At 38.2% G+C, this 21,454-nt stretch overlaps 1 protein-coding gene across 4 annotated transcripts in view; it reads left to right on the plus strand.

Moving 5' to 3' along the window:
* LOC116314635 (CD2-associated protein) overlaps window positions 1-19,291 on the plus strand; it is an 89,762-nt gene extending 70,471 nt beyond the window's left edge. For all 4 annotated transcript variants that reach the window (XM_039598891.1, XM_039598892.1, XM_039598889.1 and 1 more), the window contains one exon: window positions 16,218-19,291. In XM_039598891.1, the coding sequence (XP_039454825.1) occupies window positions 16,218-16,259 (42 nt within the window). In that variant the 3' untranslated portion in view covers window positions 16,260-19,291. The remainder of the gene's footprint in view (window positions 1-16,217) is intronic.
* Window positions 19,292-21,454: the final 2,163 nt, after the last annotated feature.

Genomic DNA, 21,454 nt, shown 5'->3' on the forward strand with positions numbered 1-21,454 from the left:
TCAGTTCATAGTTAAACTTTTTTTAACTCTTTTAAACACAAATTTAAGCATCTTCACCCCCTTTCAGCAAAATTTTCAGTTTTTTCTGCTGTTTTCAGAAAGAAACTTTTCAGCAGAAATTCTGCTCATTCACCGCTTTTCAGCGCAACGTTCTGCTTCTTTCTCTCTTTTCTGCAGAACTTTTTTTGTGAGGTGTTTGGCTCAGTGAGATGAGTAGCCGCCTTGAGACCAGGAGGGCCAGGTTTCACCACTTTTCAGCAAAAATTTCTCCGTCTTTACCCCTTTTCAGTAGAATTCTTTGCTTTTCACCACTTTTCAGCACAAATTCGTGCTTCTTCACCTGTTTTCAGCAGAATTTTCAGTTTCTTCACCACTATACAACTTTTTGCAACTTTTCATCTTTTTCAGCTTTTCAGCAGACAGCTTCAGCGTTAAGGCATCCACACAGCATTTTCGCAGGAAATGCAAATTTTTCTAGTTCTTTATTATTCTAGTTGCTTCCGTACGTTTTTCGCCGTGGAACTACTCCCTCAGTTTTCAGCCGATTTTCTCAGTTCAAATTCTAAACTGTTCTGCTCTTTCTGCTAATGCCGGCTATATCTTTTGGTGTTTATTACTATTATACTTATTAAAATATTAAGCTTTTTTTCCTTTAATTTGTCCCGTTGAAATGAATGGGAAACTTCCACAATTCTGCTAAAACTTGCTTGTTTTTGAAACCTCACAACTTCCTCATACTTTCACGTAGAAACTCCATTCAAACTTTAAAACGTTCTCAACTTATTGGGCTATTCATGTATGATTCAGCTTTTTCATATCTTCTTCGTCCTTTCGCAATCTTCTCTTCATGTCCGAACAACTTCTTGCTACACGCTCAATTTCCACTCAATCTCCACAAATTATACATCAAAACGTAGGTATTTTTGCTGGCTTTCAGAAAATGTCACTATTAGGGCTGCACGATTTTGCATAAAATGAGAATCACGATTTTTTTGCTTAGAATTGAGATCACAATTCTCTCACGATTTTCTTTTCCAATATAAATATTTATTGCACTTATTAACTGCACATCAACTTCGTAACAGTTGAGACTGAATATAAAAACAATAAATGAACATAAAAACAATACATGTCTCACATTTTGTCGTTGCCGCAAAACGTTGTACTGCTTGTAATTCCGTCTCCACCGTTGCTCGACACTGCGTGTATAGAGCAGGTAGTGCAACATTTGAAAAATAGTTGCGGGATGGCACTGTGTAGCGTTTGTCTAGGGTGTTGATCATTTTCCTAAATCCCTCGTTTCACAGTGTTGATGGGAGCCATATCTTTAGCCAGGTGATAAGTGATAGCCTCTGTAATTTTTTTGTGCTTGCGGGAGTTCGACGGGTATGGGGAAGCGCTGTATAAGGTTCCCATTATTGATGTTTGGGTGGTTGACCGGGACGGATTTTCTCCTGTCACTTTCTTGGCCTTTACAGCTTCGTCATCTCTCACGTCCCCCTCGTTGTTTTATCCCTGCCAATTTTAGCAACCAGCCGGCTTCTGTATCACGTGGTATAAGGCTCCGCCCTTGTCATTTGTTGCGCAGGAAGAGTGAGCGCTTTTTTTTCTTTTCTTTTTTTAAAATTGTTGTCATTTGGAAATGAGATCGCACATAAGTATGAATTGAGATCGCGATTTTCTAATGATTAATTGTGCAGCCCTAGTTACTATCATTGTTGTGGGAGTTACAGAATTTTGGCAAATCTCCTCAGAGCAACACAAAGTCTGAAAACTCTCCATAGAAAGTCAATGGGGACTTTGTTCAAAATCACCGCTGGATTTCTCTAATGAGGCGCTTTTTCGAATCGCCATATCTCCTTAACGAAGAGAAGTTGAGACATGAGGCATATGCCAATATATCTTCAGACACTGCTGACGCTCACAATTCAAGAATTGTTTTCTCACCTATTACCATTTGGCCATGAATTACGTTTGTTTGAGTGTAGGAAATTCGTCCCTCGCTCAGATTTCTTAAGATTTCAAACTCTAAAAATGAAGCAACTTTTTCTTTCGTCATATCTTTTTGATGGATTTCCACAGAGACCTGAAAACTTCCATGATTGTCCACCAAAGCCTGCTGTATCTTACGGTGAAACAATGATATTGATGCTCCATATAGATTTAGAGCTAGAAAGCTTTGTTTGAGGGCAAGTCAAGGCAGTTTTCGCTTCTCCTCTACCCAGTTACAGTACATTACAAGTCATATATCTTTAATAATTCATATTTTAATTATAAATGGTCAACATTTGAAGATTCCCCCATGTCTTCTGAACAAAACGGTCTAAGAATAACAGTTCTAGCCCCTACGGTTAAGAAATTATGGCAATTTGTTTGAGGGGAATCCTCATTATGAAAAATAGACTGCAAAAATCCTGTCTCTCTCTGTGCTGCGTGTGTGTAAAAACAGGTGCACCTGTTTTGGCGGGAAAAAGTACACAGCCTCTCTGATTGGTGGATTCAAATGGAGCAGCTCCAGGCTGTTTGACCTAGAAACATGCAGGCAACACTATCCGGGATGACGTGACGAATCCTACTTCCGGGCCTAAAGTAGTCTGCGTTTAATATGGCTTTTGTGTTGTTAACATGTTTAATGTTTTGTATTTTCTTCTATTTAATCTCAAAAAGCTCCTAAAACAGTCAGTGATCACTGTTGACCTCCCTCGGCTTTTATTACTGCTAATCATTTATTTAAGCTCAGTTTTTAAAACCTTACAATGTAACTACAGCACAGCCCATGCAGCAGTATATGAATGACTAACCTCGTATTGTGGATGGATTATCTCACTTGTTCTCCTGGCTGAAGTTTAGTCCTTTTACAGCATCCTGCCATGCGATTACATTTGTTCCTGACCACCGAGAACACTCATGTTAACTTTTATCGAGTGGAAAAAAAGTTAGCTTGTTTATGTTATGCTAACATAGCTGTGTCGCTAGCGGTCACATAGCACATCATTATATACCAGCTAGCCAAACTTCAGTAACCCTACAAACGTCACTGCTGTTTAGTTTTCTGTCTTCATTTATGTTGGAAGTTATAGCAGAGCTGCACGTTTGAATTTTTTCCAAAACCCGCAGTCAGGACATGCTATATTGTATTTAGATAGAAGCTAGCGAGCTAACTTCCTGCTAACTTCTAACACCGTTAAATGTCATAAATTCCATTTTCATGGATGCCTGGATGTTAAACTCAATTGTTACACCTGGTAGAGCAGAACACTGATCATTTTATTAAAGATGAAAGACTTTAGACAGTTTTTCAACTCTCAGTAATGCCACTGTGATCGTTTGATATATGGACCTGCAGCGGAGTTTAGGCCCAGACACGGCCAGTGACGTCAGACTGAACAACCGGATTAAGGGCCCCTGTTCACTTCCTGCTCTTTCTGTGTGTGTGTGTGTGTGTGTGTGTGTGTGTGTGTGTGTGTGTGTGTGAGAGAGAGAGAGAGAGAGAGGGAGAGAGAGACCCTTTTTTGGCAGCATCTCGTTGTAGGATTTAAATTGAATATAGTTAGACTGGTTGACTGGATTAGATCCTGTGTGTATGTCTCTGTGCATTTGTTTCCATATGTGTCCATATTTTTAATTGTGTGTATCTCCTGGCTGTTGTTGTTATTATTATGTTTTTTTGGCTAATCTTTCACAATTGAGCAAGTACATTTGGGGGAATTTAGCAATGTTCAGCATTTTTTCAGCTGTCCATTTTGCTTTTCCAATATTTCTACTTAAGTTATTACTGTTCTGCTAAATCATAGTATTTCTGCTACTTTTCAGTATTTGTGATAAATACAGTTTTTTTGCTAAATCATGCCATTTCTGCTATTTTATAGGATTTGTGCTAAATATAGTATTTCTGCTTAATTATAGTATTTCTGCTAAAACATAGTATTTCTACTAAATAAAGTATTTTTGCTTAATCATAGTATTTCTATATATTTCTGCCAGCTCCCCAGGCAGCCAATCCTCTGTGAGGACTGTAACATATATCTGGGCCTTCATGGCTTCCCAGCCAGCCAATTATATCTGAGGGCTGGGACATTCAAATTTGCATATCGGGGCCTTCACGGCTTCCCAACCAGCCAATCATCTGTGAGAGCTGGTACATATAAATTTGCATATTGGGGCCTTCATGGCTTCGAAGCCAACCAATCAGCTAAGTCATATATCTCTAATAAGTCATATTTTTATTTTAAATGGACAACACTTGACGATTCCCCCATCTCTTCTGAACAAAACGGTCTAAGAATGACAGTTCTTTCCTAACCCCTACGGTTAGGAAATTATGGTCATTTGTTTGAGGGGAATCCTCAATATGAGAAATAGACTGCAAAAAGCCGGTCTCTCTCTGTGTGTGCTGTGTGTGTAAAAGCCTGCACCTGTTTTGGCAGGAAAAAGTACACAGACTCTCTGATTGGTGGATTCAAATTGAGCAGCTCCAGGCTGTTTGACTGACCTAGAAACATACAGGAAACACTGTATGTACAGCCCCTGTTTGTTCATGTGCTGCTGCTGCTGCTGCTGTGTGTGTGTGTGTGTGTGTGTGTGTGTGTGTGTGTGTGTGTGTGTGTGTGTGTGTGTGTGTGTGTGTGAGAGAGAGAGAGAAAGAGAAAGAGACCCTTTTTTGGGAGCATGTCATTGTAGGATTTAAATTAAATATATTCAGACTGGTTGACTGGAATAGGTCGTGTGTGTGTGTGTGTGTGTGTCCCTCTGTGCATTTGTGTTTCCATATGTGTCCATATTTGTAATTGTGTGTATCTGCTGCCTGTTATTTCTCTTTTTAAAATTTCAGCCAATTTTTCACAATTGAACAAGTACATTTGAGGAACTTAACCATGTTCAGCATTTTTTCAGCTGTCCATTTTGCTTTTCCAATATTTCTACTTAAGCTATTACTATTCTGCTAAATCATAATATTTCTGCTACTTTTCAGTATTTGTGTTCAATACAGTATTTCTGCTAAATCATACTATTTCTACTATTTTATAGTATTACTGATAAATCATAGTATTTCTGCAAAATGAAAATATTTTAACCAAATTATAGTATTTCTGCTAAAACATAGTATTTGTGCTAAATCAGTATTTCTGCTAAATCAGTATTTCTGCTAAGTCATATTATTTGTGCAAATCATAGTATTTGTGGTAAATCATAGTATTTCTGCTCAATCATAGTTTTTGTGCCAAATTATAGTATTTCTGCTCAATCAGAGTATTTCTGGTATATTGTAGTATTTTTTCTAAATCATAGTATTTCTGTAATGTTTAAGTGTTTTTTGCTAAATATAGTATTTCAGTTATCTTATAGTATTTCTCCTTAATTCTTGCATTTCTGAGAAGTTATCATGTTTCTGCTAAGTTACAATATTTCTGCTAAGCTCAGCTATGTTATTGTATTTCTGCCAAGTATTATGTTTCCTCTAAGTTATTGCAGTTCTGCTAAGTAATTACATTTTTGCTAAGTTCTTATGCTTCTGCAAAGTTATTACAATTTTTACAACTTCTCAGCTTATTTAGCTATTTTCAGCAGACAGCTTCAGCGTCACAGCATCCACACAGCATTTTTGCAGGAAATGCAAATTTTTCTAGTTGTTTATTAATGTCAAGTCCTGCTGATGGTAAAACACCAAAGCACTCCAGTCTGTGCCGTCTTCATTAAACATCAGTACCAATTGAATATTTTTGCTCAAAGCACATAATGCTCTTTTTGCACATTCAGCCCTGAGGCAGTGTTTCATTTCGCAGCCTATGCGTTGGCATGTGTTTCAAGTGTCCTTGGTGTATTACCAGCAGCAGATTATTTCCCCTTCCTTCCTGGCTAACACTCACACGTTAATGAAAGACGTTAAAAAAAAACTGGCTGCATTTATTAGTTTTGAAGATTTCATCCCTGCAGCATCATTCGCACAGTTATTAGTGTGAATGCTTGTAAAAGCATTCACAGTATTGTTCTTCAAATCTTTATTAGTGTGAATGCTTGTAAAAGCATTCACAGTATTGTTCTTCTGTTTCTTTATTAGTGTGAATGCTTGTAAAAGCATTCACAGTATTGTTGTTGTAATCTTTATTATTATTATTATTATTATTATTATATCATATTCCGTACGTTTTTGTGCATCTATCTCCTTCAAAACCGTTCAACTTAGAAAAACCATTCAAACACCATTAGATTCCTCTTCTTTTGGACATGACTGCTTGTATTTTTCTCATTTTTAACATTTATATTTTTAATTTTATTCAACTTTTTTCAACAAAAATTTCCCATGTATTTCAATGGGGAGACCCTTCAAATTCTCCTTCAACTTACTCATTTTTAAACTCTTACTACTTCCATATACATTCACATAGAGCCACCATTCAAACTTTAAAATGAAGACAAGACATTCAACTATTCAACTTGTATTCATCTTTTCAATATCTATTATACTTTTTCTTCAGTTCCAGTTTAAGTTTCATGATGTCTTTTCAGCCGTTTCAGAGTTTATAATGGGTGTGTATGGGACGGAATGTTGGGGCTAGAGTGAGACAGCTGAACTGCTAGAGTGAGAGGAGCGAAAAAATTAATCTTAAAATCTTTTTTAAAACTGCTGCTGTGTAGGTATAATTTTACCCTCAAAACGTAGCCATCGCTGTCCTCTTTCATCCAATGTGTTTACTATTGTACTAGGTGTTATGGTTCTTTCATAAATGTCACCAAAGCACAGCCTACTCCCTCCAACTCCTCCATAGACTCCAATGTTAAAAGGGCTCAGAAGGTTCGTTTGAAAATCAGAAGAGCATGGTGTCTTTCCACTGTCACCACGTCCATATAATAAACTCCACAGGCATGAAAACTGAGAATTAGGTAGACTGGACATTGCTGTCGCTCATGGTGAAAGAATTTTGTCAATATGACTTGTACTTTTCATTTGGGAACGATTTGTTTGGGCCTGACTTTTCTGTTCATTTTAAGCAGCAAAAGTGAGGTGCATGTCTGTGTGCGTGTGTATGGAGCCATTGGGTGCAGTCACTATAGCAACCAGGCTCACACCTGCCTGCCTAACGAGCTCTGTCTCTCACTCTGCCAAGATTCATCTTAAACACTTCTCTTTCAACTGCTGCTGTGTCCACAGTGTTTGCTCTACAGCCATCATTTTACCCTCAAAACGTAGCCATCGTTCTTCTCTTTCCAACACTGTGTCTTTCAAAGCTCAGAGATGTAAAGTTTTTAAACTGTGTGGTTCCAAGTGGAGTGATCACATTTTAGTCATTCAGTGATTCAAAGAATATGAACTTTTAATATTCATTCAGGTGTTTTCTGACTCTAAATTTTCTTTTCTCATTACTTAGGTTTTTCTAATTTACATTTAAAACATTTTCAGCTATTTTCCAACTTCTTCTCTGTGCTTGTCAGCTTTTAGCAGTTCAGCACTTTTGTTTTCATGTGAAAATTTCTGTATTTTTCATCTCATTCAACATTTTTAACTTAAAATTCAGCAATGAATTCTTTTCAGTGCATATATTCAGATTCAAGCATTCACACTGCAGTTTCTTCAGAAAATGCACTTTCTAGTTAGTGTGAATGCTTGTAAAAGCATTCACAGTATTGTTGTTGTAATCATTATTAGTGTGAATGCTTGTAAAAGCATTCACAGTATTGTTCTTCTAATCTTTATTCTTCTATTTTATTATTATTTTTATATATTCCGTACGTTTTTTGTACTCTATCTCCTTTAAAAGCATTCACAGTATTGTTCTTCTAATCTTTATTCTTCTATTTTATTATTATTTTTATATATTCCGTACGTTTTTTGTACTCTATCTCCTTCAAAACCGTTCAACTTAGAAAAACCATTCAAACACCGTTAGATTCCTCTTCTTTTGGACATGACTGCTTCTATTTTTCTCATTTATAACATTTATATTTTTAAAATTATTCAACTTTTTCCAACAAAAATTTCCCATGTATTTCAATGGGGAGACCCTTCAAATTCTCCTTCAACTTACTCCTCTTTAAACTGTATCTACTTCCACATACATTGACATAGAGCCACCATTCAAACTTTAAAACGAAGACAAGACATTTAACTATTCAACTTGTATTTATCTTTTCAATATCTATTATACTTTTTCTTCAGTTCCAGTTTAAGTTTCATGATGTTTTTTCACCCGTTTCAGAGTTTATAATGGGTGTGTATGGGACGGAATGTTGGGGCTAGAGTGAGACAGCTCAACTGCTAGAGTGAGAGGAGCAAAAAAATTAATCTTAAAATCTTTTTTTAAAACTGCTGCTGTGTCCGCAGCGTTTGCTCTACAGGTATGATTTTAACCTCAAAACGTAGCCATCGCTGTCCTCCTTCATCCAATGTGTTTACTATTGTACTAGGTGTTATGGTTCTTTCATAAATGTCACCAATGCAGAGCCTCCTCCCTCCAACTCCTCCATAGACTCCAATGTTAAAATGGCTCAGAAAGTTTGTTTGAAAATCAGAAGAGCAGGCTGTCTTTCCACTGTCACCACGTCCGTATAATAAACTCCACAGGCATGAAAACTGAGAATTTGGTAGACTGGACAGTGCTGTCGCTCACAGTGAAAGAATTTTGTCAATACAAGTTGTCGTTTTCTTTTGGGAACGATTTGTTTTGAGCTGAGTTTTCTGTTCATTTTAAGCAGCAAAAGTGAGGTGCATGTCTGTGTGCGTGTGTATGGAGCCATTGGGTGCAGTCACTATAGCAACCAGGCTCACACCTGCCTGCCTAACGAGCTCTGTCTCTCACTCTGCCAAGATTCATCTTAAACACTTCTCTTTCAACTGCTGCTGTGTCCACAGTGTTTGCTCTACAGCCATCATTTTACCCTCAAAATGTCGCCATCGTTGTTCTCTTTCCAACACCGTGTCTTTGAAAGCTCAGAGATGTAAACCTTTAAAAGTGTGTGGATCCAAGTGGAGGGATCACACTTTAGTCATTCAGTGATTCAAAGAATATGAACTTTTAATATTCATTCAGATGTTTTCTGACTCTAAATTTTCTGTTCTCATTTCTTAGGTTTTCCAAATTTTAATTTAAAAACTTTTCAGCTATTTTCCAACTTCTTCTGTGTGAACATCAGCTTTCAAAAGTTCTGCACTTTTGTTTTCAGGTTAAAAACTCTGTATTTTCAGGCTCATTCAACATTTTTATTTTTAACTTAAAATTCAGCAATTAATTCATTTCAGTGCATACATTCAGATTCAAGCATTCACACTGCAGTTTCTTCAGAAAATGCACTTTCTAGTTCTATTTTATTATCTATTTTTTATTATATATTCAAAGACGTTTTTTGTACTGTATCTCCTTCAAAACCGTTCAACTTAGAAAAACCATTCAAACACCGTTAGATTCCTCTTCTTTTGGACATGACTGCTTCTACTTTTCTCATTTATAACATTTATATTTTTAAAATTATTCAACTTTTTTCAACAAAAATTTCCCATGTATTTCAATGGGGAGACCCTTCAAATCCTCATTCAACTTACTCCTCTTTAAACTGTATCTACTTCCACATACATTGACATAGAGCCACCATTCAAACTTTAAAACGAAGACAAGACATTCAACTATTCAACTTGTATTTATCTTTTCAATATCTATTATACTTTTTCTTCAGTTCCAGTTTAAGTTTCATGATGATTTTTCACCCGTTTCAGAGTTTATAATGGGTGTGTATGGGACGGAATGTTGCCGCTAGAGTGAGACAGCTGAACTGCTAGAGTGGAAGCAGGTCGAAAATTAATCTTAAAATCTTTTTTTAAAACTCCTGCTGTGTCCACAGCGTTTGCTCTACAGGCATGATTTTACCCTCAAAACGTAGCCATCGCTGTCCTCTTTCATCCAATGTGTTTATTATTGTACTAGGTGTTATGGTTCTTTCATAAATGTCACCAATGCGCAGGCTCCTCCCTCCAACTCTTCCATAGACTCCAATGTTAAAATGGCTCAGAAAGTTCGTTTGAAAATCAGAAGAGCATGGTGTCTTTACACTGTCACCACGTCCATGTAATAAACTCCACAGGCATGAAAACTGAGAATTAGGTAGACTAGACATTGCTGGCGCTCACGGTGAAAGAATTTTGTCAATACGACCTGTACTTTTCATTTGGGAACGATTTGTTTTGGCCTGACTTTTCTGTTCATTTTAAGCAGCAAAAGTGAGGTGCATGTCTGTGTGCGTGTGTATGGACCCATTGGGTGCAGTAACTATAGCAACCAGGCTCACACCTGCCTGCCTAACGAGCTCTGTCTCTCACTGTGCCAAGATTCATCTTAAACACTTCTCTTTCAACTGCTGCTGTGTCCACAGTGTTTGCTCTACAGCCATCATTTTACCCTCAAAACGCTGCCATCGTTCTTCTCTTTCCAACACAGTGTCTTTCAAAGCTCATACATACAAACTTTTTAAACTGTGTGGATCCAAGTGGAGGGATCACATTTTAGTCATTCAGTTATTCAAAGAATATGAACTTTTAATATTCATTCAGATGCTTTCTGACTCTAAATTTTCTTTTCTCATTTTTTAGGTTTTTCTAATTTACATTTAAAACATTTTTAGCTCTTTTCTAACTTCTTCTCTGTGGATGTCAGCTTTTAGCAGTTCAGCTTTTTTGTTTTTAGGTTCAAATTTCTGTATTTTTCATCTCATTCAACATTTTTAACTTAAAATTCAGCAATTAATTCATTTCAGCGCATATATTCAGATTCAAGCATTCACACTGCAGTTTCTTCAGAAAATGCACTTTCTAGTTATATTTTATTATATATTCCGTACGTTTTTTGGCATCTATCTCCTTCAAAACCGTTCAACTTAGAAAAACCATTCAAACACCGTTAGATTCCTCTTCTTTTGGACATGACTGCTTCTACTTTTCTCATTTATAACATTTATATTTTTAAAATTATTCAACTTTTTTCAACAAAAATTTCCCATGTATTTCAATGGGGAGACCCTTCAAATTCTCCTTCAACTTACTCATTTTAAACTCTTATTACTTCCACATACGTTGACATAGAGCCACCATTCAAACTTTAAAAGCGAAGACAAGACATTCAACTATTCAACTTGTATTTATCTTTTCAATATCTGTTATACTTTTTCTTCAGTTCCAGTTTAAGTTTCATGATGTTTTTTCAGCCGTTTCAGAGTTTATAATGGGTGTGTATGGGACGGAATGTTGGGGCTAGAGTGAGACAGCTGAACTGCTAGAGTGAGAGGAGCAAAAAAATAAATCTTAAAATATTTTTTAAAACTGCTGCTGTGTCCACGGTGTTTGGTCTACAGGTATGATTTTACCCTCAAAACGTAGCCATCGCTGTCCTCTTTCATCCAATGTGTTTACTATTGTACTAGGTGTTATGGTTCTTTCATAAATGTCACCAAAGCACAGCCTCCTTCCTCCAACTCCTCCATAGACTCTAATGTTAAAATGGCTCAGAAGGTTCGTTTGAAAACCAGAAGAGCATGGTGTTTTTACACTGTTACCACGTCCATATAATAAACTCCACAGGCATGAAAACTGAGAATTAGGTAGACTGGACATTGCTGCCGCTCACGGTGAAAGAATTTCGTCAATAGGACCTGTACTTTTCATTTGGGAAGGATTTGTTTGGGCCTGACTTTTCTGTTCATTTTAAGCAGCAAAAGTGAGGTGCATGTCTGTGTGCGTGTGTATGGAGCTGTTGGGTGCAGTCACTATAGCAACCAGGCTCACACCTGCCTGCCTGACGAGCTCTGTCTCTCACTGTGCCAAGATTCATCTTAAACACTTCTCTTTCAACTGCTGCTGTGTCCACAGTGTTTGCTCTACAGCCATCATTTTACCCTCAAAACGAAGCCATCGTTGTTCTCTTTCTAACACTGTGTCTTTCAAAGCTCATAGATACAAACTTTTTAAACTGAGTGGATCCAAGTGGAGGGATCACATTTTAGTCATTCAGTGATTCAAAGAATATGAACTTTTAATATTCATTCAGATGTTTTCTGACACTAAATTTTCTTTTCTCATTTCTTAGGTTATTCTAATTTTTATTGAAAAACTTTTCAGCTATTTTCTAACTTCTTCTGTGTGATTGTCAGCTTTTAGCAGTTCAGCACTTTTGTTTTCAGTTTAAAAATTCAGTTTTTTTGTCTCATTCAAAATTATTAACTTAAATTCAGCAATTATTTCGTTTCAGTGCATACATTCAGATTCAAGCATTCACACTGCAGTTTCTTCAGAAAATGCACTTTCTAGTTATTATTAGTGTGAATGCTTGTAAAAGCATTCACAGTATTGTTCTTCTAATCTTTATTATTATTATATATTCCGTACGTTTTTTGGCATCTAATTCCTTCAAAACCGCTCAACTTAGAAAAACCATTCAAACACCGTTAGATTCCTCTTGTTTTGGACATGACTGCTTCTATTTTTCTCATTTTTAACATTTATATTTTTAAAATTATTCAACTTTTTTCAACAAAAATTTCCCATGTATTTCAATGTGGAGACCCTTCAAATTCTCCTTCAACTTACTCATTTTTAAACTCGTATTACTTCCACATACGTTGACATAGAGCCACCATTCAAACTTTAAAACGAAGTCAATACATTCAACTATTCAACTTGTATTTATCTTTTCAATATCTATTATACTTTTCTTCAGTTCCAGTTTAAGTTTCATGATGTTTTTCACCCGTTTCAGAGTTTATAATGGGTGTGTATGGGACGGAATGTTGGGGCTAGAGTGAGACAGCTCAACTGCTAGAGTGAGAGGAGCAAAAAATTAATCGTAAAATCTTTTTTTAAAACTGCTGCTGTGTCCGCAGCGTTTGCTCTACAGGTATGATTTTAACCTCAAAACGTAGCCATCGCTGTCCTCCTTCATCCAATGTGTTTACTATTGTACTAGGTGTTATGGTTCTTTCATAAATGTCACCAATGCAGAGCCTCCTCCTCCAACTCCTCCATAGACTCCAATGTTAAAATGGCTCAGAAAGTTTGTTTGAAAATCAGAAGAGCAGGCTGTCTTTCCACTGTCACCACGTCCGATAATAAACTCCACAGGCATGAAAACTGAGAATTTGGTAGACTGGACAGTGCTGTCGCTCACAGTGAAAGAATTTTGTCAATACAAGTTGTCGTTTTCTTTTGGGAACGATTTGTTTTGAGCTGAGTTTTCTGTTCATTTTAAGCAGCAAAAGTGAGGTGCATGTCTGTGTGCGTGTGTATGGAGCCATTGGGTGCAGTCACTATAGCAACCAGGCTCACACCTGCCTGCCTAACGAGCTCTGTCTCTCACTCTGCCAAGATTCATCTTAAACACTTCTCTTTCAACTGCTGCTGTGTCCACAGTGTTTGCTCTACAGCCATCATTTTACCCTCAAAACGTAGCCATCGTTCTTCTCTTTCCAACACTGTGTCTTTCAAAGCTCAGAGATGTAAAGTTTTTAAACTGTGTGGTTCCAAGTGGAGGGATCACATTTTAGTCATTCAGTGATTCAAAGAATATGAACTTTTATTATTCATTCAGATGTTTTCTGACTCTAAATTTTCTTTTCTCATTAGGTTTTTCTAATTTACATTTTAAACATTTTCAGCTCTTTTCCAACTTGTTCTGTGTGGATGTCAGCTTTTAGCAGTTCAGCACTTTTGTTTTCAGGTTAAAATTTCTGTACTTTTCATCTCATTCAACATTTTTAACTTAAAATTCAGCAATTAATTTATTCCAGTGCATTTATTCAGATTCAAGCATTCACACTGCAGTTTCTTCAGAAAATGCACTTTCTAGTTGCAGTTACTTTTCTTTACATGTGTAGAGGGGAAAAAAACAGAAGGCTGTTTTTTTCCCCTCTACACATGTAAAGAAAAGTAACTGTTTAATAACACATTAAGCCCTTAAGGGACACACTACACCAGCTATACACATAACAGTTACTGTCTGTCCTGAGTTGTCCCATCAGCTCGTAAAAGCATGAGTGTTGTGTAATGTGTTTGCTAACTCTAAGCTCAGATTATTCAGAGTTGTGTTTATGATTCTTATTCTGCCCTCGCACTTAACTAGGCAGACAGACAACCATCATCCCATGTAGAAAAACCACACCGTTGTTCCTTTCTGGTGGATTTATTTGATTGGATGCATAGCATGGCTTTGTTGAAATACATGAATGGATGAATGGTAAAACTGTAAACAAACACAAAATATCACGTGTGAGCTGACATAAGCAAACATTCTTACAATTGGAAGATGCTATGACCTGTTACTATGCAAAGCAGAACGAAACAAGCTAACAAGCTAACGTTAGCGGTTAGCTAGCACTAATTAGCATCTAGGCTAATGACTAATAAAGCACATTATTGAGTGAATTTACTCTGTCAAAATATCACAAACAACTCACGGCAGTTAGTGCTGAACATTCACTGGTAAAACATAACATTACTGCCAACTTACAGACTGTGCTGGCTTAAGAGGCAGCATAGGCAGGCACAGGAGTAGCAAACCGTCCTCCCGTTAGACAGGAAGTAATGAGAAGTAGCACTTCCGGTAGGATGTCAAAATAAAATGAACAGTGTACCAGAAACAAATAAAGATTGCATGAACTTATATAACACTACATAACATGAGAGGTGACTCTTAAGGAGCCAGAACAATTCTTCTCGGCTCCAGTTTGAGCTTCAGATAATGAAAGTAAGTGTTTGGGATGGATCATCATCATTTGGGCCTTTTTTTCAGTGCTAATGACAAAAAGCACCTGCAACGGACAATGTTTATCGTTAAAACAGGTCGGTTATTCAGCGAACACGTTTAAGTTGCATCGTAGGAACTGTGGGATCCAGGATGTTGGAGGTGAAACTTGTGTCTAGTGTAACTTGCGTGGTGTTTAATCCCACACATTGTGCTTTCATGTCAGTACAGGAGGATGGTGCAAATAGATGATGGGGAGCAACAATGGTCAGAGCTCATTGCTAGTAGTTTGCCAGTTTAATGAATTCTGGGTTTTTCCCCGATCCTGTCAGGAATTCTGTCTTAAACAGACATCATGCTCTCTGAGCATGATGTCTCATCTAAGCATGAGAGAGACAGTAGTAGAGATGGTCTTTCTGTTAGCTGGTTTCATTATAAATTTCAGGCTGATGTTTCACCAGGTGAGCAGCTACCTGATGGATCCTTTTTTTTTTTTTTTTTCTTAAAAACAAGTTCTGTGCAGAAGGTCAAGAATGAATGTTTAAATCATTCACTTAAAATCGAAGAAAGAAAACTGATGACCGAGGATAAGCCTCTAGGCTAACTACGCTCCCTGACTGTTGTGAACAGATTCAGCGTCCGTGTGCTGCTCATGTTAAACTGAGAGGTTTAAAGTGGGTCCACTCTGCCCGGCCGACCTTTCCGTCTTCAACAGGGCACCAATATAAATCGCATCACAGGAGGAGTCCCCCGCAGAGAGCCCCACGCAGGCTCAGACTTCCATACAGAGAAACATAACTGCAGATTAGTTTAAGGTCCCCTGCAGTTAACTTCAGCTTCCACCTCAGCTTCCTCATTCTCGTCAAAGACGTTAGCCGTGCGGCTCAGGTTGTCCTCCGGCTCGTGCTTTCATTGTCATTCAATTCTCCTAATCCCCACCAGTGGAAAAGCCCCACAACAGGATGCCACTGTACCTCACAGCAGGGATAATCATAATGACTGACTCACGAGCTCAATCTACTCTGGCAAATCGAATATGGCTGCAGCGCCTTTTCAGTGCGATACGGGGCGAAACATTATGACCAATCACTTAATTTCAAGTTATTTTGAATACCTGCACTCTGCGTGACCTCAGGAGGTCTCTGGTATCGGCTCATTCGCAGCATGTCATGTAAAGTCCTGCAGAGCATGAGCCATAAAATGGGAGAAATCATTGTGAAAGTCACAAATCTGCTCTAACAGTAAGGAGTGTTCCCGGTGAACGGCTGTGGAATTGAACCAATTTGAAATCAGATGACCCTGCCTCTTTCTCCAACAGTACAAACATGGTGCTACATTTGTAGCATTGGTAACATGTTTTTGGCCTTGTTGGAGAGCTGTGCACAGTGTTGTTCCATAGTTCCTCTCTCTGCATAGCCAAACAGCTACTTCAGTGGACACAGTGTAGCTCCAAGCATCCCCACCCTACACACCAACTGTAAGAAGTTTATTTTTTCTTCACAGATGGAGATCGAGAAGCTGAAGCGAACCATCCACTCGACGTGAAACTCCTTGATCTAATCAACGGCAGTCCTCAGGGTCAGCTGCTGGCCTGCTTGTCGACCAACAGGAAAGCAGGAGGGCAGCGACGTACGGATGGTCGAATGGACGGAGAGAGGGTGGAGAAATGCACCCACCTCAAGCACAATCCTTGTTCAGTGATCTACAAAAACAAACAAACTCACTCTCCATATTTGTAAGATTCACATTTTGCACATAAGATTTTTTTCAAGCTAGGTGTAAGTTACAGATGTATATGTTTCTCTCTCTTTTCTTACTTTTTTTTTTTTTTATTTTGCCAATACAAAAAGAAAAAAAAAACTGAGGCCTTCAAACTACTGCGCTGGACTCACAACTCTGCTGCTCTGGCTCTTTCCCAATCACTCCGGCGTTCCTTGAACTCCTCAGGGATGCTCTCAGTACTACTGACTTTGTGTAAAGCAGAGGGTGCTCGTTTTCCTCGCCTAATTTCTTGTTTTTTTATAGTGCACAAAAATTGATTTTAAACAGATTTGATTATTTGAGTTTTCATCTTCAGATTAAAATGCGTTTTTCTTTCATGCACGGTGCGCGTCAGCACAGCGCCACCACATGGCTGCAGCGTGTCATAGCAAGCTCTCGCTTTCCTTTTTTTGTTGTCTTTTGATGTTTTCTAGCATTCCTACCCAGGGTAACACTACTGTGCCTGTTTCAGAAAAAAACAAACAACAAAACAATATTAAATGTTTGTAATGGGACCTGGAATATTTGCATCATGATATTGTATATCTATATTTTTAAATCTACTGACACGCCTAGTCAAATATTAAGTTGAGGGCCTCTTCTATGCTGGCTCTTCTATTTTTGTGAGACTGTTTTCAGCTTTTGGGAATGTTCTCAGAAATTCAGAAACCCAGAGTCATAAAATGCAAGAGCGAGGAAGGAGGGACTGCAGTCTTCTGAAAAGGTCGCCTCATTACGATCATCTCTGCTACTCACTCGCTTGTCTGTTCATAGTTCTCTCCCATCCCTGTCATTTCTACCTCTGGCTTCCTTACTCTCATCCATCTTTGTTTCCTGCTGAATCGTCTGGTGTCTTTTTGCTCAGCCGACTACCCCCTCCCTCTTATGTTTAATCTACAACTCCACATTCCAGATACATGGGTTAAACTAACTGGAAGAACATAATGAAGCGGCGAAATTCACTCACATCCGTTTTGTTTTGTTTTTTGGGGGGGGTTTTTTTGTTTTTTTTAATCGTCTGATGATAAAACACCGCTGAAGAATGAGATTATCCTGGTGGAAACTGGTGCGATATGTGTCACCTAGTGTGTTTTTAGCCATGTTAGCATGGATGATGGCGATAAGTGTCATGCAGCTTGATCTGTAATGTTTCAGCAGACTAAAAGTTACATGCATTGATTCCACCAGATTTGCACTACCATGATTTGAACTAGTAGTTGGAGGCCAAAAGGCCAAACTCAGTCAGTTCTAACTGGAAGTTGAATTTATTTATTCATAGGAGTATATTTCTTCCATAATTTGGGTCCACTTGTCCCTGCAGGGATCATTATAACAAAACATTTTTGTGGAGTTGGGAGGTGCACCATCCATAGTTTCATGATTCACTGAATGTTTGAGTACAGAAATCATCTGAGTCATGAAACCTTTGCACACTGTGTGAAATGGAAATTAAAAACAAAATGCAGAAGAGCGCAAAAACAGCATCAAATGTTGAAACTGAGAACCTTTTTTAAAAGTACTTTATGTCCATGAGTACTTCTTGTAGTTTTGCCTCTGTACACTATCACAGTGGATTTTAAATCAATTAATAAAGTTTTTTAACAAGAGTTTTGGCTTAATTGGAATTTCTATGAAGTAAAGTTTACATATACAGCTACTAGCCATGTCAACTCCCGTACACTGTGCACTGATCAAAGAAGAAGAGGTAATGCAACCCAGTGACAAACATGGCCCTTTCTCAGCTTATTTAAAATTCATTGCTGGTATCAAATTTAAAAGGAGCTTGTAATTAAAAAAAAAAACCCAGATTTCTCAGTTTTAACATTTCATGTATTATATTGTTTGAACTGTTTGCAGCTGAGTTCAAATTGGCTGTGATAAATATTGGCACCTTCAAAGATTGAGGCAATGGTTCTCAGCTGGAAAAGGTGGGGGATGTCCAGCTCCAGTTTGGGAATGAGTGTGCCTTTGTAACTCGGGGTCTTATTCATGAATGGAGATTAATAAGGTAGAGGTAGGATAAGGAGCTCAATCATTTGAGAGGGCGCACTGCTCCAAGCAGAAAGTAGGCAGTTGAGGTGTTTTGAGCAGTCGGGCTGATGTCTGTCATCATACTGCTTACGCTCTAGCTCCATTCTGTAGCCCTGACTCTCACAATGTTCAACAGCTTATCTGAGAAACAGAGAGCAGCACAGTACCAAGTGCATCCACCTCTGGCTTCACTGCAAGTTACAGGGATGTTTAAATCCTGACACTCATAAGTTTTGTTTCCAGGTTAGATGTTCCACATTGTGCTACCACAAGGACAAAAACCTGTTACTGTTGTTTGTATCTTTGTCTTAATGTTGTTGTACTTATCTCACAAATGTCTTAAAAAAGCATCTCTTTGTACTTTGAAGTCTTTGCCGGGCCTGATTCTGTGTGCAAATGCTCGACTGTAACTGTCCATGATTGTGTAGGAGAAAAATCTAAGCCCCACAGTAGCCATTTTGATGCTTTGCATCTGACCTCAGTGGTCATCCACTCACACAATACATGGATGCCTGACTTTGAACAAGCGTGGCTCTTAATGCAGTGTGGCCAGGCAATAGGCTAATGTGGGAAACAAGAGGAGACGTTTTAGGTGATGGCTCTTTACGCAACATCTGTAATATGACTTATGCATATTTTACATTCCAGAGTTTGACAACAAGAAAATAAGAAATCTGTGCACATTTATAACATATTTTCAAGTGATTTTGTTTACAAGAGCTGTATCCTTGCATGAGCTGAGATTCTTTGCAAAAATGAATAAACATCATCTTTATTTACTGTCACAGATTCTTCCCTTTTCTTTTTTTGTCTCTGCTTTTGAAATCGTATTTCACTTAAAAGTTTGCATGGACCCACAACAACCCTGAGACCTTTTCATGCTTGAGTTCTTTAAAACATTCTGGGAAATATTGAGTGGAAAATATTGACCGCTCACTGAGAGAGAGTCGGTGAGTTTTCTGAGGAAATGCAGCTCCCAGTGAAATTATCCTCAGCTGACAGATTCTGTCTATAATAGTAGGTCTACTATTGAGTGTGTGCGTTTAAATATGCAAGTGTGCTCTTGGTGGGTTTAAATAATAGGATATTGTAGACATAAGTGTGGAGTTTGGAGACACAGGATAAAAATTTAAATTTCTAATGTTGCCTCAAGACATCGACTCTGAACTCCGGCACAAGTTCGTGTTTATGTTAGTTTACGGCTGCTGTCCTTTTGCTGTTGCGAAAATCTAGAAATCCAGGTGCACACGACCTGACTGTCTTTAATTCATTAAGGCCAGCTTGATTCAGAAAAGTACCAGACGCTTAAACATTTCCATTACATTTCTTATTTTTGTTCATCCATCCAATCTGACACCAGTATATCACATTTATCACACAATCATCAGACCAAAAAAAACAAAAAGGTTTAATTCAGGTCATTACTGTGTCATATAGGCAACATACTGCTGTTCAGGACCTGAGGACAAGTCACTCTGAGGCTATCGGTGTACACTGAACCAAGTGACCAAACGGCTACTGATAGGGTTGAATTGTCATCCTTTGAGACAGAACTGCACGACAGAGAAAAAAAACAGCATAATGAGACACCTAATAACACCTAATCTTTCAGCCCTGGTTTGGTTTGCATTCACACTTCTATATCAGGGCTTATTTGGCTGTATTATCTGAGTGGTGATATCTATCATACAGGAGAACACTGCAGTGGCTTCCTGCACCTTAACAACGGATATACATATAAGTGACTGACAAGGTTGCGGTGGTGAGCAAAGCAACCATTATGGCTGGTATACTGGCACCTTTAGTCCATCACACCTTACTGCAGTGTTGTCCTAGAGATGGCTAGTGGCTGGAACATGGGTGTATGAGAGCTCAGTCAGCACTCCTCCTTGCTGGGTGGTAGAGCAGGCCACCTACTAATCAGAAGGTTGGCGGTTCAATCCCAGTCTGCATGCAAAATATCTTTGGGCAAGATAATAACTCACAGTTGCTCTCCGATGCATCTATTGGAGTATTAATGTGTGTGAATATTAGATAGAAAGCACTTAGAGCATAGATGAAAGTGGTTATGCAAATGGGAAAATGAGGCAAGTTGTGTAAAGCGCTATATAAGAACCAGTCCATTTCCCATCACTGCTGAAGCAACAAGGCTGAGGTGAGATTTTCCTTCCTAACCTGGTGTTTAGTGGAGCAAAGCAATTTTACTTCATCCACCCTTGCTAATGGAATCCATTGCCAACAACTTGCATGCACCCACATTTCCCTTTTTGCACTGTCACCACTGTGTGTGTCATTAGAGGCACCTTGAATGGGCCGCTCCACTGTTTGGATCTCCCAATGCTTCCTCGGCAGGTCGCTAACCACCACGCAGTCTCCTGGTTTGAAGTCGTGCAGTGGGTGGTCAGCTGGAGCAGCGTGTGCATCCTTCACTTGAACCTTTTCGGTGTTTAATATATTTATTATTTTTCACAATGAAATACAAAAGTATAAAGCAAAAAATAAAAAAGGAGAGAAAAATTAAAATAAAAACCCACCCTAACAAACAACACCCCTGTTCACTGTCAAGCAATCAAAAGTTTAAAAGGAAAAACAATTCACATCAACGCAAAATAACACCAGCCAAGGTATACAGAATAAGAAGGAAGAAAAATAAGTAAACAAATATATTTAAAAATAAATAAATAAAGGTCACTCCTGAGCCTGTGTAGATGGTTGGTCAAAAAATATCAAAGAGGGTTTCCAGACTTTATTAAATTTATTTACAGAGCCTCTCAAAACGAACCTAATTTTCTCTAATTTAAGATGAAATAATACATCCTTAACCCAATGTGAAACCGTGGGCGGGGCTGCGTCCTTCCACTTCAAAAGTATTAGACGTCTTGCCAATGGTGTAGAGAAGGCAATAAGTCTTTGACCCCCTGCCGGTAGTGCCAGACCGTCGGAGTTGA

This window comes from Oreochromis aureus, linkage group 15 (assembly GCF_013358895.1).
Source record: "Oreochromis aureus strain Israel breed Guangdong linkage group 15, ZZ_aureus, whole genome shotgun sequence".
In the NCBI taxonomy this organism is placed as follows: Eukaryota; Metazoa; Chordata; class Actinopteri; order Cichliformes; family Cichlidae; genus Oreochromis; species Oreochromis aureus.